Below are 20,381 nucleotides of genomic sequence, written 5' to 3' on the forward strand. Positions count from 1 at the left end.
AACTAATGCAAGTCTCTAAGCCTTAGCCTCAGGCAGACTTTTCAGACAAGGGCAAAAAGTAGCCACATTCTTCACCAAAATACCACAAAAACAGTCTTTATGCCACATTCTGAAATTCTTCTCCTTTGAAATCTCTTGGGCCAGGTCAACACAGTTCAAATCACTCCCAGCAACAAAGTCTTCTATATTCCACTAGAATGACCCATTAAGCCCCATTTAAAGCATTCCACTGCTTTCCAAATCCAAAGTCCCAAAATCCACATTCTTTCAAATAAAAGCATGGTCAGGCCTATCACAGCAATACCCCACTCCCAGTACCAACTTCTGTCTTAGTTAGGGTTTTACTGCTGTGAACAGACACCATGACCAAGGCAAGTCTCATTAAAAAAAAAAAAAAAACAAACCACTTAATTGGGGCTGGCTTACAGGTTCAGAGGTTCAGTCCATTATCATCAAGGTTGGGAACATGGCAGTATCCAGGCAGGCATGGCACAGGAGGAGCTGAGAGTTCTATGTCTTCATCCAAAGGCTGCTAGTGGAAGACTGACTTCCAGGCAACTAGGGTGAGGATCTTATACCCACACCCACAGTGACACACCCATTCCAACCAGGTCACACCTATTCCAACAAGGCCACACCTTCAGACGGTGCCACTCCCTGATCCAAGGATATACAAACCATCATCACTCTGTTCCTTACTTGGGGCTCAACACTCAAGCTTCATGCCCAGTTTGTCCCAACAATAACTGACGTGTTAGAAGATGGGGAACTCATGGCACAAAAGACATGTATAGCTGGACCAGCTCTGGCTGTAGATAGCAGGTACTAATAATAGGCTACCAAATGGCTGCAGTTCTTGAACCAAGAAACACTACTAAAACCAGAAGCTGTAGATGAAGTTGTAGATGAACCACAAATCTTGTTAAAATAGTACTTAACCATTTTCACATGGAGTGATAGAGGAATGCACAGCTAAGATATAGAAATAACTACAGAAGGATATCAAACAGTCTGGATTTTATGTTTATGATAACTGTAATACTATCACCTACTTTCCTAAAATTACATGTATTTATTTTACCTTTTTGAAACCAGGGGGCCTTTCTATATATCCCAGGCTGGTCTCAAGCTCATAATTTTCCTGCCTTACTTATCTAAGTACCAGAAATTACAGGCATACATCATCACATCCTGCAAATTCTTGAATTACTGTTCTTAAATACTAAACTTTCCAAGTCATATAAATATTAAGCTAGATCTACCCATGTTCTGACACCTGTTTTATTTCTATCAGCATAACTTATTTTTATCTACTTTATTTTCTGAAATAGTCTCTCATGGCCCAGGCTAACCTAAAACTCACTATATAGCCAATCAAACCCAGGGCTTCATCAGTGCTAAGCAAACATTCTACCAACATGAGCTGCATCCTCAAACCTATCTACCATCATAATTTATACTTATAGGGGCTGCCCCTTCCCATTGGACAACTCATATTATGGTGAACTAAATACAGCATCTCAAAAGGTCTTAGTAAAATTTGTACAGGAATTTTAATCCAGCAAAATGACTGCTCTGATCACATCCAAAGTTGTTTTAGGTCTGTGTGATCTGGTTAGAATATATATGCATGCTCTTGAATCCAAAATATTTATATCTAATTGAGGGACAAAGTGACAAATCAGAGAAAGATTTGACAGAATGAGTCAGAGACAGGATATACCCAACTCTCATGAGAAACTACTTAATAGCAGCACAGGAAGTCAGTCAGTTAGTTGAGTGAGTGGAGAGTACACTCAGTTGGGGATCAGTGAAGTGTAGTGGAGTTGAGTTCATTCGTGAGTTCAGCGCAGGTCAGCAGAAGCAGTTGAAGCCAGAGAATAAGAAGGAGCCAGAAGATTAGAACAAATTGCCAGCATTAGTTTGAGGTCAAGCAGAACAATTCACTAAGAAGCTAAGGGAAGCCAGATTGAATTAATCTGCTTGGAGAGGAGTTTGAGCCAGAATAGCTAAGTTGAACTAGCTAGCCAGAGTACAGAAAGAACAAGAAAACGTGAGTTTATTCAGCAGCAAGCCTCTAAGATAACAATCACATCAGGCAAATAAAAGTTACTTTTATAAAAATTGAATTTCAGTCACCCACAACAGTGAATTCAAATGTCCCCCACAGGCTCACACCAAGTTTGCACACCAAGTCCTCAAATGTTAGCACTATTTTGATGACTGTGGTACCTCAGGATATAGGACCTAGCTTTTGGATTTAGGCCACTAAGTGCAGACCACTAAGGGTTATTGCCCAGCCCTACTTGCTTTGTGCTCTATGCTTCCTGATCTTCGACAATGTCACAAGTTGTGCTGTAGTTCATACTTCCATGAACCACCCCATTCTAGTAGCATGGCAGAATGATATCCTCTGGACCATGAGACAAAATAGATTTCTCTCCCTGTATGTTATTCCTGTCAGGCATTTTTTGTCACAGCTATAGGATAAACCTAACACAACTTATACATTGGCTTTTCTGTTTTCACTGTTTCAGTTCCACTGCCCTGATTCCTTGGAAAACCTTCAAAACAAATTACGCAGACTAAAGAATTCAGAGTTCAGTGATAACCCTGACTAAAATAATAGTCTCTTTTCTCTCTTTACAACTGTCCTGCTGACATCATTTAGAGTCACTAGTGATGCAACTCTCACTAGGACTCTCACTGTATCACTCTCTAGTCAGTGTAAGGATAAAATTCATATTCTCATTCACATCCACTGAATGCAGGCTTCACCCAAGAGAAGACATATATGCTACTTTCCTGGATATAGATTCACAAAGTACCGCTGCTTAGAGGCAAAATCCAGCTACTAACTTCACTAGGCTCATGGGGATCCTGGATCATTAGTTGATCCCAGTCAAGACTTCTGTGGCCCAAATTCATTTTGAGTTTGAAAAATGAAAGGGAAATTTAAGTAATAAACCACATAATTACAAATGAATTGCCCCTCAGTTCTTGCAGTAATAAGATGAGACTGATAACAAATTAATGAGTCTAACTCTTAATAGCATTAGGCTATTATGGATGATTTACTAGGTTCATGTAACTTATATGGATGGGTAGAGATGCAATTGAACATGAAATAATTCAGAGCTCAAACTGCTACAATCCATATCTCCATCCCATTTAAGATCCTACTCCCCCCACTCTTTTTTAATTTTCTCAGCTCATCTTTCAACTGCTTCATGTGTTGGTCCCATTTTTCTCTGAGGCTAAGTACCCTCCAAGCAGTAGGAGAGATTCATTAGTTCAATATTCATCATGGCCCTTGAAGTAACAAGATACAAGTGGCCAGTAGATTATTATCCTGCTAGCTGTTTGAAATCAAAACTCCCTAAGGAGAGAAATACTGAAATGGAACTATATGATTTTACATAAGCTGGAAAGAAGCAAGAAATGGGTATAAAAGCTCCCAAAACACAAAGGCCAAGATTTGGAAGTGACCAGTCAAAAAGTCAAAAACTCCACCTATAACCCTGAATCTATAGAGATGTAAAATATGGAGATCTGAAGATTATCCAAGATAATTCAACACTGGTGTGGTAGCAAGTGTTCAGAGGCTGCAGAATCAAGGCACAGAAACCAGCAGAGGTGGTGTTAGCAGAGATATATGAAAGACTAAAAAAAATGGAATTAAAAAAAAAAAAAAGACTGAAGCTGTCTTGCTTCTAACAAGGCCACTCTAAAGGCTCAACCCAGACTTTCACATAGCTGCCAAGCCTGACAAATTTCTACTGACTTCTCAGTCTTCCAACCAATGTAACTATCATTTAAAACTCTAATCGTTTCATTTTTTTTTTCTTCTTGGGGTTATTAAGAGATGGAACCCTGGCCTTGAATATATTAAGTAAATGATCTTATCGCTGAAAAAAATTTCAGAGACTAGCTCTGGGCATATGCCTCCATTTATTTGCCTAATTAAAAAAAAAAAAGCCTGGGGAGATTGTGGGGCCCGGCTGACAAGGGAAGGGTAGTGCTATACAGCCCCTGCAGTAGCTATGAGGGCTGAACTATCGCAGCCTACGTTTATAGACACGAATATAGCACAAGTCTTTCAAAATTATGTGTATGTGTGTTTGTGGGTACCAGAGGCCAGAAGTCAGATTATATACCCCTAGAGCAGGAATCACAGACAATTTTGAGTTGCTCAATGTAGGTGCCGGGAACTAATTTATTCAACCAATGCTTTATACAAAGGGTCTAAGAAATGTTTATTGAATAAACAAATGGAACTCTACATTTTTATGGATAAGTCAAGGAACTCCATCTCTTCTGTTCAGACTTTTATATTTAAGAGCTTAGGTCTTGTAGATAGCTATCAATTACCTGTGGTAAAATGATAATCAGGGATCAATAAAGTGTATTTCCAAATTAATAATTTTCCCAATTTTGCCTTTCTATAACCAAACTTCAATTATCTGTTGGCTAAAACAAAAAAGATTGCAATCATCCTGGTAGTCATCATTATTCACAATTTCCTTTAGTGGCAAGATCCTGCAGCTAATTTTTCCTTAAGGCCCTGCATTCTTACTGGCTGTGAAAATTCTCTTGCCTTTATGTAAGTACTTATTATTCTGTAGGTTAACTATAATTAGATTACTGTCATTCAGCTTCTCAGTCAAACTTCTCCAGAGAAAAGAGAGGCACATGAGGTAATAATGATCACCAGTTTGCAAGGTATACCTACAACCTGGATGCAGTGCCACCCATTTTCCAAGCAGCAATGGCCTGTATTCCTCATAGGTCTTCAGTACAGTACAGTTCCAGGTAAAGATATTAGTATAGTAGTAGACATGGTGGCCCAACCCTGTAATCCCATCAATTAGGAGCCAGTCAGGTGAATCTCTGAGTTCAAGACCAGTCTGGCCTACCTAGAGAGTTCCACGTTGGCCAGAGATACATAGGGAGACCCTGTTTCAAAATAATAGTAACAATAAAACAACTACCCATGAGTCTATCCCGCCACTTCTTTTTTTTTTTTTTTTTTTTTTTTTTTTTTTTTTTTTTGACAGGGTTTCTCTGTGTAGCCCCGGCTGTCCTGGAACTCACTCTGTAGACTCTGTAGACCAGGCTGGCTGGCCTCGAACTCAGAAATCCGCCTGCCTCTGCCTCCCAAGTGCTGGGATTAAAGGCGTGCGCCACCACTGCCCGACTGGCCACTTCATTCTTTATAAGAGCTCTGAGAAACGGGTGTTACTTCCCAAAACTTCAGGATCCATGGACCACCGGGCTGTCAGACAAACCCGAAATCTGTCACCTCTCTGGCACTCAGACTTGGGGATTGGGAGGGGGCGTTAAGTGTCGCCGCAGTGTCGCTGCTACTTCAAAGCAAGCCACTTCTGTGGCTTCTCGCGAGCGCTACCTTCCGGCACCTCCCTTGAAGCGACACCAAGCCGTCATTCGCTCGCTTGGAAAACCAGCCTTGCCGGGCCCAGGGCGGAGCTGACAACACGAGACACCCTAGGCCGCTCCACTCCTGGTGTCGTTCCAGAGCCCGGCCTACGAGTCACATGGCTTAGCCACATCGCACCGGAGATCTTCACCGCTGGCCACTCTAGCCGTTGCCGTCTCTTTGCTCCCGGCCTGACGTCATCACTGGGCGCCGCAGTGCAGTGGTGGGCACGCGCAACCAAGATGTCTCCGACGCCGGCGCTTTTCAGTTTACCCGAGGCGCGGACGCGATTTACGGTGAGCTGGGGGGCTAAAGGCCGTGGTTCTGACCTGGCGCTATTCTTTCCCTTTCTCTCGCTGAAGGGACTAAGGGATTTTCGCCGCCGGGTCCGTTCCTGGCTCCTTCCGGGACTGACATTAAGGGAAAGGCGCTCTGGCTACCCGTCTGTGGGTCCTGACCCTCCCTCGGCTGGCAAGTCCCGAGACCCCAGGTCCTTACCGTCGTCCTGCGGACGAGCGTGAAAAGCTCGCCCAGGCTAGCTCAGTCAGCTTCAGCTCATCTGCTAGCTGGACGGAGCGGGTTTCTCAGGCAGGAGCCCTGAAGTCAGTTTCCACCCCGCCAAGAAAGGAACCTCTCCCTCTGCCCCTTGTCCTCAGTCCTGGGGGTAGAACGAGCCAAGCAAAGAACTCCACTACTGAACTACAGCATTTAGATTTGTAGTTCTCAAGCCTTGCCGTGTGGTATTGTCATTTGGATTGTTGTTGTTTAGTCAGGGTTTTGTTTTGCAGCCTAGGCTAGGCTGGAACTCAGAGAATTCAGGTTGACCATAAACTGATGTTTCCCCAGCACTGATTACATGATGCTCCATCAAACTTAGCAAGGTTTTTTGTTTTGTTTTGTTTTGTTTTGTTTTAGCAGGAAACATAGATTGGTGTGATACATAGGAAAGGGAAACCTGTGGCGCAAATGTCTAGTTAGCTCTTGCCAGGTTTCATGGGATAAGGATTACGATCATTAAGTGGCACTAGAAATAAAAGTTAATAAAAATGACTGGCAGAAAATATTTCCCAGTTAAAAACATTTTTATTGCTTTTAGTTAGAAAGACTTATAATTGATGAATGGTAAATTTTTATAAACAGCAAGAGCTTTCTACTTATTCGTCATTTTTATTTTTGTAGAAATCTACCAGAGAAGCCTTGAATAACAAAAATATCAAGCCGTTGTTGACTGCCTTCAGTCAGTTACCTGGCAGGTAAAGCACACTGTCCATGAAAAGAGGACTCCATAAATGTTTGTGAACTCTTTGTGAAATGAAGGTATTTTATGTTTTTAATAGTGAAAATGAAAAAAAATGTACCCTTGACCAAGCTTTCAGAGGTGTTCTGGAAGAAGAAATTGTAAGTATTTCCCCCCTTTATTTGTTAAAATATGCTGGCCAGTTAAAAGTCATGTTATTTAAAATTGCTTTATTATTAGAATGGATATTTAAACATGACACGTTTTCTGGGCATGAACATTCTGCCTTTGAGACACTGCATTAGGCTCTTGATGGCTCGGGTACAGTTTAAGGCTTGGATGGTTTGACATTCAGTCTTAAAGAGCAAGAAGTAAAGACTGACTCAGGGAGATGCCTCAGCAAGTCAAGGCACTTGCTACAGAGCGCCATGTCCTGACTTTGGTCTCTAGATCCTAGATGTTGGAAGGAGAGGACTCCTGCAAGTTGTCCTCTGACCTCCATAAAGAACACACACAGGTACACAAAATACAGTTTTTAAAATGTCGTTTTAAAAGTAGAGTCTCACTTTGTTATATAAATGATGACACAGTGTGTAATGGCTTAAGTGGTCTAGTCCAAAGATGTTAAGCATAGAGCGAGGATTCCATATCCTCATTTTCTTGTGGGATTTTTCTCAGCTATAAGCATACATAAATAACTAAGGCCTGTTTAATACTGCTGAAGAAATTTAACCATGAAGAATCTAAATATTGCCTTTAGCAGGGATTCTGAATGAAAGACAATTTTTTAACATTTATATTTGATTAAGCAGAAATTGGGTCCCATGGTGGTAGATTCTCTTCTGATGACCATAATATAGTATCCCCCCTCTTTTTGTCAGATAATTCTGGGTCAGACCATTAATCGCTTCTCTGTTATGAGGTGCTGAGAAAGATACTTTTCTTATGGTTACCTTCCTGCAGAAGGCCCTCTGCTAAGTCTGCAGTGTTACTATGGATTCAGTCCAGGCCCTGATTTTGTCCTGCTGTTGCCTTTCACCCACAACCTTAGAACTTCTGTACCCAATAATCTTATAACCGTAGTCATGCAAAAGTTAACATTTCCCAAGTTGGGTTTTGATTGACTCACTCTTTACTGCTTGATATACTTCTTAGTGTGTATATTACTATTCATGGTTTTTCACCTTACAAAATAACTTTGTATAAGATATTTGCATTCCTGTTTGTATGACTGCTTAATTTCATAGAACTTGTCTTTATTGTTAACAAATTAGTGCAAATTCTTGCTTCTAAATAAACTTGTTTCTCTGTTGGTAGATAAATCATTCCGCATGTGAGAACGTTTTAGCTATTATTTCTCTTGCTATTGGGGGAGTGACCGAAAGTAAGTATCTTTCTGTTTCTTCTTAAAGTTGTTTTAGATCTGACCTGTTTTATTTAAGACTCTAGTCATACCTCTACCTCTGTCTGGTTTTGTTCATCTTTTATGTGTGTTGCTAGAGACCAAATATAGGGCCTCATGCATGCTGTGCAACCACTGACCCACACTCAGAGCCCCTGCTCATTGTTTGACTCCTTCCTTTGCCAAGAAGATGTTCCTACTTACTGCTCATCTCTATTACGTCATATACATTTACAGTTTGTTTGTTTTTCAAGTGTTATAATCATATATAAGTACTTAATGAGCATTTATTGTATGCATGTACTAAGTTAGGATTCAGAGATTCAGTGTAAGAATCTACTGGGTAATGGAGGGCAGACGTGTGTGACTGTCTCACTGTGCTGTAAGTGCTATGGTTACAGTTTATTGAGTATAGTGAAGTGAGAGTGGCTCTCTAAATTAAAAAGGTAAAGAAATCAGGAAGAATTTTAAAAAGTAAGATGAGCTTGGATCTGTGACAAATACCTATTACCCAACACTTGTAAGGCTGAATCAGGACAATCAGAAATTGGAGTCAAAATAAAACAAAATGAAAAAAAAGAAGATCTGGCCTACAAATAGAAATAAAGTTTGCCAGAAATAGAGAAGGAAATAGAATACGAAGGCCACATTCAGCATAGCTAGAAAGTTATATGAGATGAGATGGCAAAGGAAGTAAGATCTGTGGGTTAAGGGCCAGTGTATCTCGCACTGAGAAGAGTAAGTACATTGGGGCAGACTGCTAGCAGAAAAACTGGGCAGAAATTTAAAAAAAACCCAGCACTGGGGCACTGGAAGATGGCTCATTGGCTAAGGTTATTGGGTGCTCTTACAGAGGACCTATGTTCAGTTCCAACATCTATGACAGGCAGCTCATAACTAACTACCTTTAACTCCAGCTCCATAGGATATGAAGGCCTCTTCTGGCCTTTGCAGGCACCTGCACACATGGGGCGCACATACATATACTCAGGCACACACATACATATAAAATAAATAAATCTTTTGTAAAAATGTATCAGTGCCAATATAAGATTGGTTTAAAAGACTTTAAACACAGGACGTAGGCACGTAGAGATGATAAGACCTTATTAAATATTTTCATAAAGTAAAAATTAAAAGCAGTTCATCAATATTTCTTAACCCTGTGATTAATTTAAATAATATTTGTGAAAATGACCTTTGAACCTGTTAAGTATCATTTGAATCACATATTCTTTTGAGCACACAAGATGTTTTCCCATTGTCAAAGTGAGCTGTTTTGTAAATCTAACTTCCTAAATTTTTATTTACTTATTAAACTTTTGTGTAGGCTGTTTATTAGTTCAGTTGTTGATTCATTTATCCAGTGTACTTAGATGAATTCCCCAAAAGTTTTCCTTTCCCTGTTCCTCAGTTTACAGTGTGTGCTTAGTTCATTAACTTGCTATGTTATTTACTTAAGATTGGTGATGGCTTTCCTGGGAACTATGCCTAGAACACGGACTTGTCTACTTAAGCTGCAAATAAAGGCTTAAATACAATTGTCTGTAGTGGAAAATCTTATTTTTGAAAGAGATTATTATTAGTAGTACTTTATGTTTTGTGTTTCCAGTTTGTCCATAAATAATGTTTCATTCAGCTTGACACATACTTATTGAACTTCTATTCAATGGCTGAAACATTCTTTTTTTGAAACATTCTTTACTGACATTGATTTTAGAGGCATATAGTAACTTTCACTTTATTATTACTTTGTAATATAGCCTGTCCATGGATTCTCTTTCTTGGGCTGGAAGGCAGTGTCACTAGCTCTTCATTGATTTATACCCCATTTGTAGGTGTTTGTACTGCGTCCACACCATTTGTGCTATTGGGAGATGTCTTAGACTGCCTTCCTTTGGATCAGTGTGACACAATATTCACTTTTGTTGAAAAAAATGTTGCTACTTGGAAGTCAGTAAGTGCCTTGGTTTCCTTTCCTGCTAATCCTAGCACTATAGAGATAGAATTCAGAAGAAAGTGCTGTTTGTAGTTTGTTTGCTAATAAGTCTAATACTGGTGGTTGCCAAAACATTTGTCCCTGTTAAAGAATTATATATTATGTAATAATAAGAATCAAATGTAGAGAAAATTTTGAGGTACAGAACTTAATAAATAACGTGAAAGTACATGCTTTCAAGCAGGCATAGCACTGTAAAGTTATGAGGTACAGGTAGGAATGCTGTGTTCCAAGCTGGCCTGGTCTCCACAGGGAGAACCTGTCCCAAACAAAGAAAGAAAGCTGGAGGATGGCTTAGCAGTTTAGAGTACTTGTTACTCCTTTAGAGAACCTGGGTTTAACTTCCAGTACTCAAACATGGTGGCTTACCATCATCCAGAACTCCAGTTCAGGGTGATCTGATGCCCTCTGCTAGCCTTTTTGCAGACACCATACACACATATAGTACACATACATAGATGCAGGAAAACACTCATAAAATAAACAAATGTGAAACAAATTTTGAAAGATAAAGCAAACACACACACACACTTCTAGGTGTTTACAAGTTATTCAGTGATATGCTGTTAATGCATATTCAAGTGAAAATGCTTTGAAATAAGTAAAAGTAGTGAAATAGACTCTTATACATTAGTGCTCTTTAATATTTTAATTCCTATGACTTATTGAAGGGAGTGGGCAGCTTTCAAAGTATAGTAATAATTTTGGTCTTAATTTCAGAATACATTCTATTCTGCTGGCAAAAATTATTTACTGCGTATGTGCAATGGTAAGTAACTCAGTATTAAATTATTCTTTTAAAACTGAACGTGACCAGAAGAATAGGTGTTGGTGGTTTAATATTTAACAATGAAGATGGCTTTTGTTTGGTTGGTTTTTTTTGTTTTTTTTCGAGACAGGGTTTCTCTGTGTAGCCCTGGCTGTCCTGGAACTCACTCTGTAGACCAGGCTGGCCACAAACTCAGAAATCCACCTGCCTCTGCCTCTGCCTCCCAAGTGCCATCACTGCCCAGCAATGAAGATGTCTTAAAAGTGAATTAGGATATTTGTTTTTAAGTTAAGTCTTATTTATTAAAACTCATCATTCACTTTGATTGGTTTTTATCCACAGATTTTTGTTTCTAACTTATAGTACTTTCTTTGACAATGACTGCTACTTCCCTTTGCTTTAGGAAAATCCTGGGCAAATGGTTAAAAATTCAGGTACAATTATAATTAACATAAAATGATTTCTTCTGTGTTATTCATTTCTGAACATTGTTAGATCTCCTCAGAAGATTGTCTAAATCTCAGAATACAGTTTTCTGTGGAAGAATTCAGCTCTTTTTGGCCAGGCTTTTTCCTCTATCTGAGAAATCAGGTAAGTTTTTATACATTATATTCTTTTTAAGGAACTCTCTCCCAGTTTTTATGGAGTAAAATCTGTCATAATAAGAAAACTTAACATAAAATATTGAAAGCGTTAGAAAATTGCTTTATTTTCTTATAAATTCACCAGCTCTATGTATGATATAGATAGTCTTAAATTCAACGTTTATTAACAGGGTGCTACTGAATCATAGTAATATGTGTAGGTATGAACTATTCTGTCTGTATTCAATTTCAGAATATTCCATTTTCTGTTACAGTAATTGCTGTTTAGTCACATTAAATTCCTTTAATTTTAGAATTTTTTAAACAACAACAACAAAAAAACCTTATTTTATACATATGAGTGCTTTACCTGGCTGTGTATATGCATGTGTATATGCATGCCATACATATGTTGTCTGTGGAGCTGGCATTACAGATGGTTGCAAGCCACCTATGTAATGGCTTTGTCCTCTGTAACAGGAGGACAATCTCTTCAGCCCCTATTTCACAATGTTTTATTATGAAATGTAACTCATTGCAAAATATGTAACATAAATATAATGAAGCAAATACTTGTAGAACCATTGCTTGGCTCCAAAATTGGAGCCTTGCCTATCTTTTATCTATTCAGATGTACTAGAATTTGGTATCTCTTTGATTTGGTTTTTCCCTGCCTTTAATATATTATTGTGATGATTGTATGAAAATGTGATGTGCATACAATGGTGCATGCTTATAGTAAGCTTATAGAATATGTTAATGGTGGATTTGTGTGCTTTCTTTTTGTCATGCTAGTTCTAGGTTTTCTCTTTCCTAGTCATTTCTTGGTTAGTTTTAATATGTATATACTCCTGCATTCACCTGTGGTCATTGTCCCTTACTCTTTTTTTTTTTTTTTAAATACAGAACTTGTCTTAGTTAGGATTTCTAATGTTGCAATCAATACCATCATCAGTAACTTGGGGAGGAAAGGATTTATTTCAGCTTAAAACTCCGTCACACACCATCACTGAGAGAATGTAGGGGAAGAACTCAAGGCAGGAACCTAAACGCAGGAGATGACACAAACTGTAGAGGAGTGCCGCTTACTGGCTTGCTCCTTATGGCTTGCTCATTTTGCCTTTTTTCCCCCTTTGAGACAAGATCTCACTATGTAGACCGGGCTGGCCTTGAACTCACTGCTTCTGCCTCCTGAGTGCTAGGATTAAAAGCTTGCACCACTACTATACCCAGCTTTCTAACGTACTCTGATACTAGAGCTGCACAGCCAGCAGTGACACAGCCCACCCCCTATCCCCCATTAGCCACTAATTAAGAAGATGCCAATAGGCTTACCTATAGGCCAAGCTTAGAGAGGCATTTTCTCAGTTGTGGTTGCCTCTTCTCAGATGACTTTAGTTTATGTCAAGTTAACACACATACCACACACCAAACACACAACCAGACAGAGCTATAATCATACATGACATCTCTTTCATGAAATCTTAATTTCTCTGTAATCCTTATGAATGAGTTCAGTGACTTTAAAATGCTAGGTTGGTACTAGATAGATTTCATTTGTAATAATCTTAATATTTAGTTTCTCAATCTTTGTTAGTCTTTTTAAACTTTTTATAACTCTGTGTGTGTCTGTGTGTGTGTGTGCATGTATATATATGGAGATCAAAGGACAATTTATGGGAGTCAGTTCCAACCTACCATGTGGATCCTGGGAGTTGAACTCATGTTATCAAGCTAAGCCATTTCATGGCCCTCATCTTATGTTCTATAGACTAATCAGTTGTCTAACTTTTGAAAGATAATTTTTTCATTGCTTTTAAGATGTTCTTTGATTTTACTATGATGTATGTATGTGTGGATTGCTTTTTGCCTAATATTCTTTGGATTTGTTGACATTTTAAATTTGGATTCATGCCTTTTACCACTTCTAAAAGTTGTGGTGATGACAACTTTACATTTTATAAATGCCTTTTTTTTTTTTTGCATCTTCAATTATATATCATCTATTCTTTGACTGTATCAGTAGTATGACAACTTTATGCTTATCCTGACTAGCTTACAAATAAATGAAATTCATACTATGATTATTTTATTTGGGTTTGACAGTTACTGTTGGGGGTGTGGGGGTTAATCCCTAATCTTCTCCTAACTGCTGGCCTGGCAATCTCCCCAACGGTATATCTCATATTTGCTGTTTCTCCTGACCATGTGCTTATGGTCCATCTCCCCTAATGGATGCATCCTCCTCTCCTCCTGTTCTTCCTCCTTCTCTTCCTGGATCCCCACTCTTCTCCACCCCCAACCAGGTAACCCACCTACCTCTAATCCCTCTAGTAATTGACTGTAGTCAATTTAATGTAACCAGTTGTTTTAAATCAAGGAACAAGGTTTGCAAACACTTGTAAACAAGTGAATTCACTTGGATACAGAATTTACCATTACAATACATAGCAGCAGACCAAACCTGTCTTGTCTTTTATTCTACCTGCTTGCCTTCTTATATGAATATCTGTCTGTCTGTCTTTCTCTATTACACTCTGAATCATTTGATGTGGTTCTCATATCTGGGAGATCTTTCACTTTTTAGCTTTTTACTCCCTGTTGATACTTTGAACTTTGCTTTCTAGTTTTAAAATATGGAAAGCATGTGTCTATATCTGATCATTTCAGTGTGTTGTATTTTTGTGATATCTTTTTTGGTTTTAACTTAGAGAATGTCTTGTGTTTCTGATAACTGTTGTTGTTGTTTTTTTTCTTTTTGGTTTTTTCGAGACAGGGTTTCTCTGTGTAGCCCTGGCTGTCCTGGAACTCTGTAGATCAGGCTGGCCTCAACTCAGAAATCTGCCTGCCTCTGCCTTCCAAGCGCTGGGATTAAAAGTATGCTCCACCACTGCCCAGTGAAAAGAATAGTTTTGAGTCCCAGGATGGATACCTTTCTTGAGAGAAGGTTTTCATTGCTTGTATATGGTGCCTCTAAGATCAGAGCCTTCATCATCCAGAAAATTTGGCACCAGGCTACAGTTTTTCAATGTTGTCTAAAGATGTGATTTAAAGATGGCTTGATAAGAGATTTCTCCATTTATTAGATTTTTCATCATTTGGGGGAGGGGTATAAGCTACTAATAGAATAACTGAATTTCCTATCTAATTCTCTGTGACAGGAATTATAAGGATAGTATAGATATCTGAATACCGTTATATAGTATCACTAGTGTCTAATACAATTATTAACACTAAGAAATCCATTGCTACAGTACTGGTTGCCAGCTGGAGACATTAGAATTTCATCACCTTGATCACTACTTCCCTTTTCTATTCCAGGATCTTCATGTGCCCTAGTCTCTCCAATCACAGTCCCTTAGTCCCTCTTATCTCTTGTGACTTAACACATAGGAATTAAAGTTAGGTTTTTTAAGAACTCAGAGGGAACTGATATACCTTCTCAAAGCATCATTTTGAAGTTGATGTTGACATGTCTTATACTGGGAGTGTTGTTATCACTCATTGCCTAGTTAAGATGGTATCTCCTATTTGGATTGCAGCTTTTCCCTTTGTGATCTGTAATACTTATGAGGAGGAATGATATTTTGAGACAATACTCAGATTGTCTTCTTTTCTTCTTAAGCTTTGTCTGCTAATATCCATCAGTGGATCTTGCCTGATCTGAATATTATTAAGGCATCATGGCAATTTTCTTACTTTTTCTATGTTTATTAATGGTGATCCTTCCATAAGGGAAAAGTTGTCTTCTCGCTGGCATGTTAGTTTAGTTACCTCTTTCCAAATGAACTGTGGATATTTTATTCCTTAGATTATAAATGTCATATTGTCCAGACCTCCCCAGCAACAGTTTCCAGCCCTGTGCTGTAGAAATGCAATGTCCCTAGAAATGGAACAAGGTAAAAGTCACCTATCCCAGAATCCCCTAATGTACTTTAAATCAGGTATGCTAGCTCATTTGGTTGTCTCTCTGTCTTGGTAATAGGAGACCTCAACATGCTGGACTTGGGCAGAATAGTCACTCTTTGTGTTTATGTACTATTTGAGTCCAGGGTATCATTCTTCAGCAAGTCATGGACTCTTACAATATATTTTGTTTTCCTCACATAGTTCCTGTTTCTGCCACTGGGAGCTCTTTCAGATTCTCTTAGTATAGATTATCCAGGCTCATCTCTTTTTTTCCTTTCCCAGCCTTGGAGTCACCCATTTTTCCAAAGAACTTTGTATTTCAGGATGGTAGTTAAAGCTAAGATCTGGGCCCTAAATAAAAGCCAGGATCTGAATCTAAGATACACTTATTTTGAGACGCTCAGCAGGCAGAACAAAGAAAGCTAAATAATTTGACCATCTTTATAATATTTTAATTCATTATATTCTATCAAACTGAAATAAATGCTTTAGCAAATTTCTAAATACTATATATTATGTATATTTGTTTTGAATTTTGGGAATAAAAAGGGCTAACTCAACCTGGTATAGTATCACATGCCTATTTCTAGCACTCGAGAGACCCAGAGGCAGAAAACTGACAGTGCATTTTCATGAAAATCTCTTTCCACAGGTCTTAATTTGCAGAGTCAGTTTAACCTGGAAAACGTCACTGTTTTCAATACAAACGAGCAGGAGAGCACCCTGGGTCAGAAGGTAAGGCTGGCCAGAAAGCTTCTTACAGAGCATACTTGACGCTTCAGTTAAGATAATTGATGTAAATAGGGTTTTAAATCACCAAAAATTGGAAGACCTTTAACTTCATTCAAAATTGTTTGTTAGTTTGTGTGTACATGTGCACGTGGGGAGGGGACACATGGAGATTAGAAGACAGTTCTGTGGAATTGGTCCTACTTTTCTTCCTCTGTGAATCTCAAGGATTGGATTTGGGTAACTAGGCCTGCACAGCAGATGAATTTACCTGCTGAGAAATCTCACTTGGCCCTTCATTTTTAATACATTATAGTAGTATGCGTTATGTGTGAAAATTTCAAACGGTCTTTAGAGTTCAAAGGATCTTGACTGTAATGAAAGTTAGATTGTGTTGTTCCTGATTAGCTCGCCTTCTGTAAAGTGGATGTTAGAGAAGGGCTCAGCTCTTTCCTGTACATCACCATAAGGTAACTATAGAGGGAAAGTGTTTTCCACTTTGAACGTTATTTATGGTCTTTACATGTTTTCTGTAAGTATGTATTATCTCTATAACCACCCCTAATATTCTCCATCTAATCTTTTAAGACTTTTTTGAGTACTTGTACAAAGTAATGTTATTTTTCCCAAATAAGATACTATATAAAGTTCTTAAGTTCATTTTCTTTTTTAAACTGATATGTTTCAGTTTAACTACAGATTAGATTCCAGAATGAATGTACCCTAATTTCTTGTCAGTACACATTTAAATCATCTGTTTTGTTTAATTTTAAGCCAGGGTCTCACATACCCCAAGCTGTTCTTGAATTCACTATAGCTGGAGATGACCTAGTGCTCTTGATCCTCCTGCTTTCATCTCCCAATGCTGGCTTGTGTTACCTTGCCTAGCTCAAGTAGTGTGTAGTAGTAAGACATTGTTAATATTACAGTGAATTGTGTGTATAATTACTAACCCATGTTGTATCTCCTTAGGATAAGTGAAATTGCTTAGTCAAAGTGTACATGTATTTCAGATTTTGTTGTTACTTCTCAGAAAAAGTACATCCATATATATTACTGCCAGTGACAAGGGAAGTCTGCCTGTGCATTTTTCTACGCCATTAACACCCACATTAGCTTCTATTCTTTAGTAGTAGTAGTATACTATTTGTTTCAGTGATGAAAAAAATATTTGGAAAATAAGGCAGATCTTGTGTCTTTACACATGTCCATGCTATGTTATTGTCTTACTACTGTTGGTTTCCTGTCACCCAAAATGCCCATTGCCTTAAAGAACAATTACTGTATCTAGGTCTGAACAATTACCGTATCTAGGCTTCCCTAATAATAATTGTGTAGCAATATAGAAATTACTTAACCTATAACATGTCATCTTTTGCTCAATGACTACTTCATGACAGAATGGGTTTGGTTTTGTTTTATTCAGCATACTGAGGATAGAGAGGAAGGGATGGATGTAGAAGAAGGTGAAATGGGAGATGATGAAGCCCCGACAACTTGGTGAGTTTTTAGAGCTTAAGATGTCCTGATTTACAAAGATAACCCTTTAGTGAGATATTAAATACTGAAATGAAGATATAGACAAGGAGGGAGGAGGTCATACTTACAGGATTTTCTTATATATACCCTTCGTGTGTGTTAAATAAAATAATAAATCCTGAATCACTATAGGCTGTTATCAGTTGCCTTCTAATTATGGACAAATACTTTTAACTGTTTGAGCAGCCTATCTTACACATACCCTAGCCATGGCAACCTTAACCCCCTCTTCTCCCTTCCATTAAACTATGGTCCTGGTACTCATGGTAAGTGTACTGACTTAATGACATGCAAAGAATTAGAAACCTCCCTTTCTCTTTCTCTTTTTCTTTTTTCTTTTTTTTCTTTTTTTCTTTTCTTTTTTTTTCAGTTTTTCAGGTCTTTTTCTTATCATTCTTTTCTTACTCTGTGAGTTCTGAGTCTTTGTTTCAGGTAGTTTCTTTATTGTGCTAGTTTAGAAGAGGTGATGAGAAGGGGGACCAGAAAAGCAAAATCTTCCTGGGCTGTCAGAATAGTACTCCTCCATGGCTGAAACAATAGGCCATACTGTCAGTTGTTAATGAAAGAATTTCTATAATTGCTGCCCAGAAGATCAAAAAGGGAGAGGTATTTCTGATATCCCAGATTTCAAATTCGATCATATATTCACATAAGAAGCACTTAGAAGTGATGTGTTCCCAGATTTAACTCTAGTGCTTGCTTGCTAGTCATATGACCTTAAACAAGTGGTTTCCTACAACTGAGTTTTGGTTCCTTTAAAATGTAGCAGTGCCACCTACTCACTATAGTTGTTGAAAGCATTCAGAAAGATGATGATAAAAAGTGGTCTACTAAGGCACTTGGTATTTTTCATTGTAGTTGCTGATGAAACATACAGTGGAAATCATAAAGCACACAGAAAAGTATCTCTTCATTTTCTAGTCATTTTCTAACCATTATTCATTATTCTAGTTGTGGCTACTCCCTTTATAGAGACCGATTTGTTTACATATATCATGGATAAAATGGACCTTTAGGGTCTGTCTGTGCAACACTGGGCAAAAGTAGTAGGTTCTAAGATAATGAGTTATCTGAAGTGTAAATGGATTCTCAGAAATACTCTGCTAGCTAGTCACTGCTTAATGCATTCAGGTCTATTGTTGTAAGGTCATAAACTAGCCCAAAGGGCTGGCAAAGATGGCCCATGAGTAAAGGTGCCTGCTGCCAGCTCTTGACAACCTGACTTTGATCCCCAGGACACAAATGGTGGAGAGAACTAACTTGTACAAGTTGTCCAAGGACCCCTCCACTTGTCCTGTGGCACACTCATGTACATATACACTAAGCAAATAAATATATAAGTAGAAAACTAAAGAAACTCAACCACAGGAGTACTGTTTAAATAGGATCAGGCACTTGGCTATCTTTGTCTATTGTAAATTATTTTATGAATGGAGGAGGAAAGTGTATGGAGAATTGTAATTCTTTTTTTTTAAGATTTATTTATTTATTATATGTAAGTACACTGTAGACACTCCAGAAAAGGGTACCAAATCTCATTATGGATGGTTGTGAGCCACCATGTGGTTGCTGGGGTTTGAACTCAGGATCTTTGGAAGAGCAGTCAGTGTTCTTAACCACTGAGCCATCTCTCCAGCCCGAGAATTATAATTCTTGATGAGTAACTGAGTTACCAGTTAGTCTTTCCCCCTCACCCCCCAGTTAGTCTTAAGAAGTGAATTTAGCTGCTGGATAGATAGTTCAGCTGTTGAACTTATTCTTATAGAGGACCCAGGTTTGGTTCCCAGCACCTACATGGTGGCTTACAACTATATAATACTCCAGTTCAAGGGGAAGCTGATGCCCTGTTCTGACCTCATAGTACATATACATATATATATGCAAAACTATCATACTATTAAAATTAATAAACGTAAAATAAAAGAGCTGAATTTATGGCTGGACATGGTGGCACATACTTTTAATCCCAGCCTTTGGAGCTAAACAAGTGGATCTCTATGAGTTCAAGGCTAGTAGTTTGGTTTACATAGCAAGCATCAGGCCAGCTGGGCTAAACAGTGAGACCCTGACGCAAAAAAAAGAAATAACCACCACGATAACAACAAAAACTGGATTGCAAAGCATAATATATTATCATAAATTTGTAATGTGAAGTCTATTCTAGATATTTTGATTCAAATAATAAATGTTTTGTTTGTTTTTCTTTTTTTTCCCCTGGACCTCTTAGCTACAGAAATGTGTAAGCTGGGAATTGAACCCAGGTCCTCTGGAAGAGCAGCCTCTGAGCTACCTCTCCAGCCCCTGAATAAACATTTTTATACTAAAATTAATGTATAAGAGTGTGTAAAATGGTTCGGTGGACCAGGAATGTTAGTGTAAACCTGTACTCCCAGAACCTGAGAGGATTAGGCTAGAGGACTGGCTTGAATTTGAGCGCAACTTGAGTAATATAGTAAGACTATCTCAAAATAATGACACCAAAAATGTTCAACACTTTTTTAAAAAATGGTTTTTGAAACATTTCAGTTTAAGATACTTAGGTAACATTCTATTTTGTTGTTGATGTTGTGACGGCTATTCCTTTGTTGTCCATACTGTTCTTAAAATTCTAAGCTCAAGAGACCTTCCTGCCTCCTATCCAGATGTCTGGGTTTGACTACTTGAGACATTCTATTTTAGACAATAACTCTTACCTCTAATTTGTTATTGCTTACAAATGTAGTAAGTTGGGTCTACTGGTACAGGCCTATAATTCTAGCTGCTTGGGAGGCTGAGA

The 20,381-nt window shown here is 38.3% G+C and overlaps 1 protein-coding gene across 1 annotated transcript in view; it reads left to right on the forward strand.

The window, feature by feature from the left end:
* The first annotated feature begins 5,629 nt into the window (after positions 1-5,629).
* The window catches only part of Thoc1 (THO complex subunit 1), a 36,140-nt gene continuing 21,388 nt past the window's right edge, over positions 5,630-20,381 (forward strand). The window contains exons 1-9 of the mRNA XM_021150209.3: positions 5,630-5,733; positions 6,617-6,690; positions 6,775-6,835; positions 7,992-8,058; positions 9,915-10,033; positions 10,796-10,844; positions 11,340-11,435; positions 15,990-16,072; positions 17,493-17,566. Coding sequence (XP_021005868.1) covers positions 5,680-5,733; positions 6,617-6,690; positions 6,775-6,835; positions 7,992-8,058; positions 9,915-10,033; positions 10,796-10,844; positions 11,340-11,435; positions 15,990-16,072; positions 17,493-17,566 — 677 coding nt within the window. The 5' untranslated portion in view covers positions 5,630-5,679. The remainder of the gene's footprint in view (positions 5,734-6,616; positions 6,691-6,774; positions 6,836-7,991; positions 8,059-9,914; positions 10,034-10,795; positions 10,845-11,339; positions 11,436-15,989; positions 16,073-17,492; positions 17,567-20,381) is intronic.

Source organism: Mus caroli, unplaced genomic scaffold, assembly GCF_978045245.1.
Source record: "Mus caroli unplaced genomic scaffold, Mus_caroli_1 scaffold_19, whole genome shotgun sequence".
NCBI lineage: Eukaryota > Metazoa > Chordata > Mammalia > Rodentia > Muridae > Mus > Mus caroli.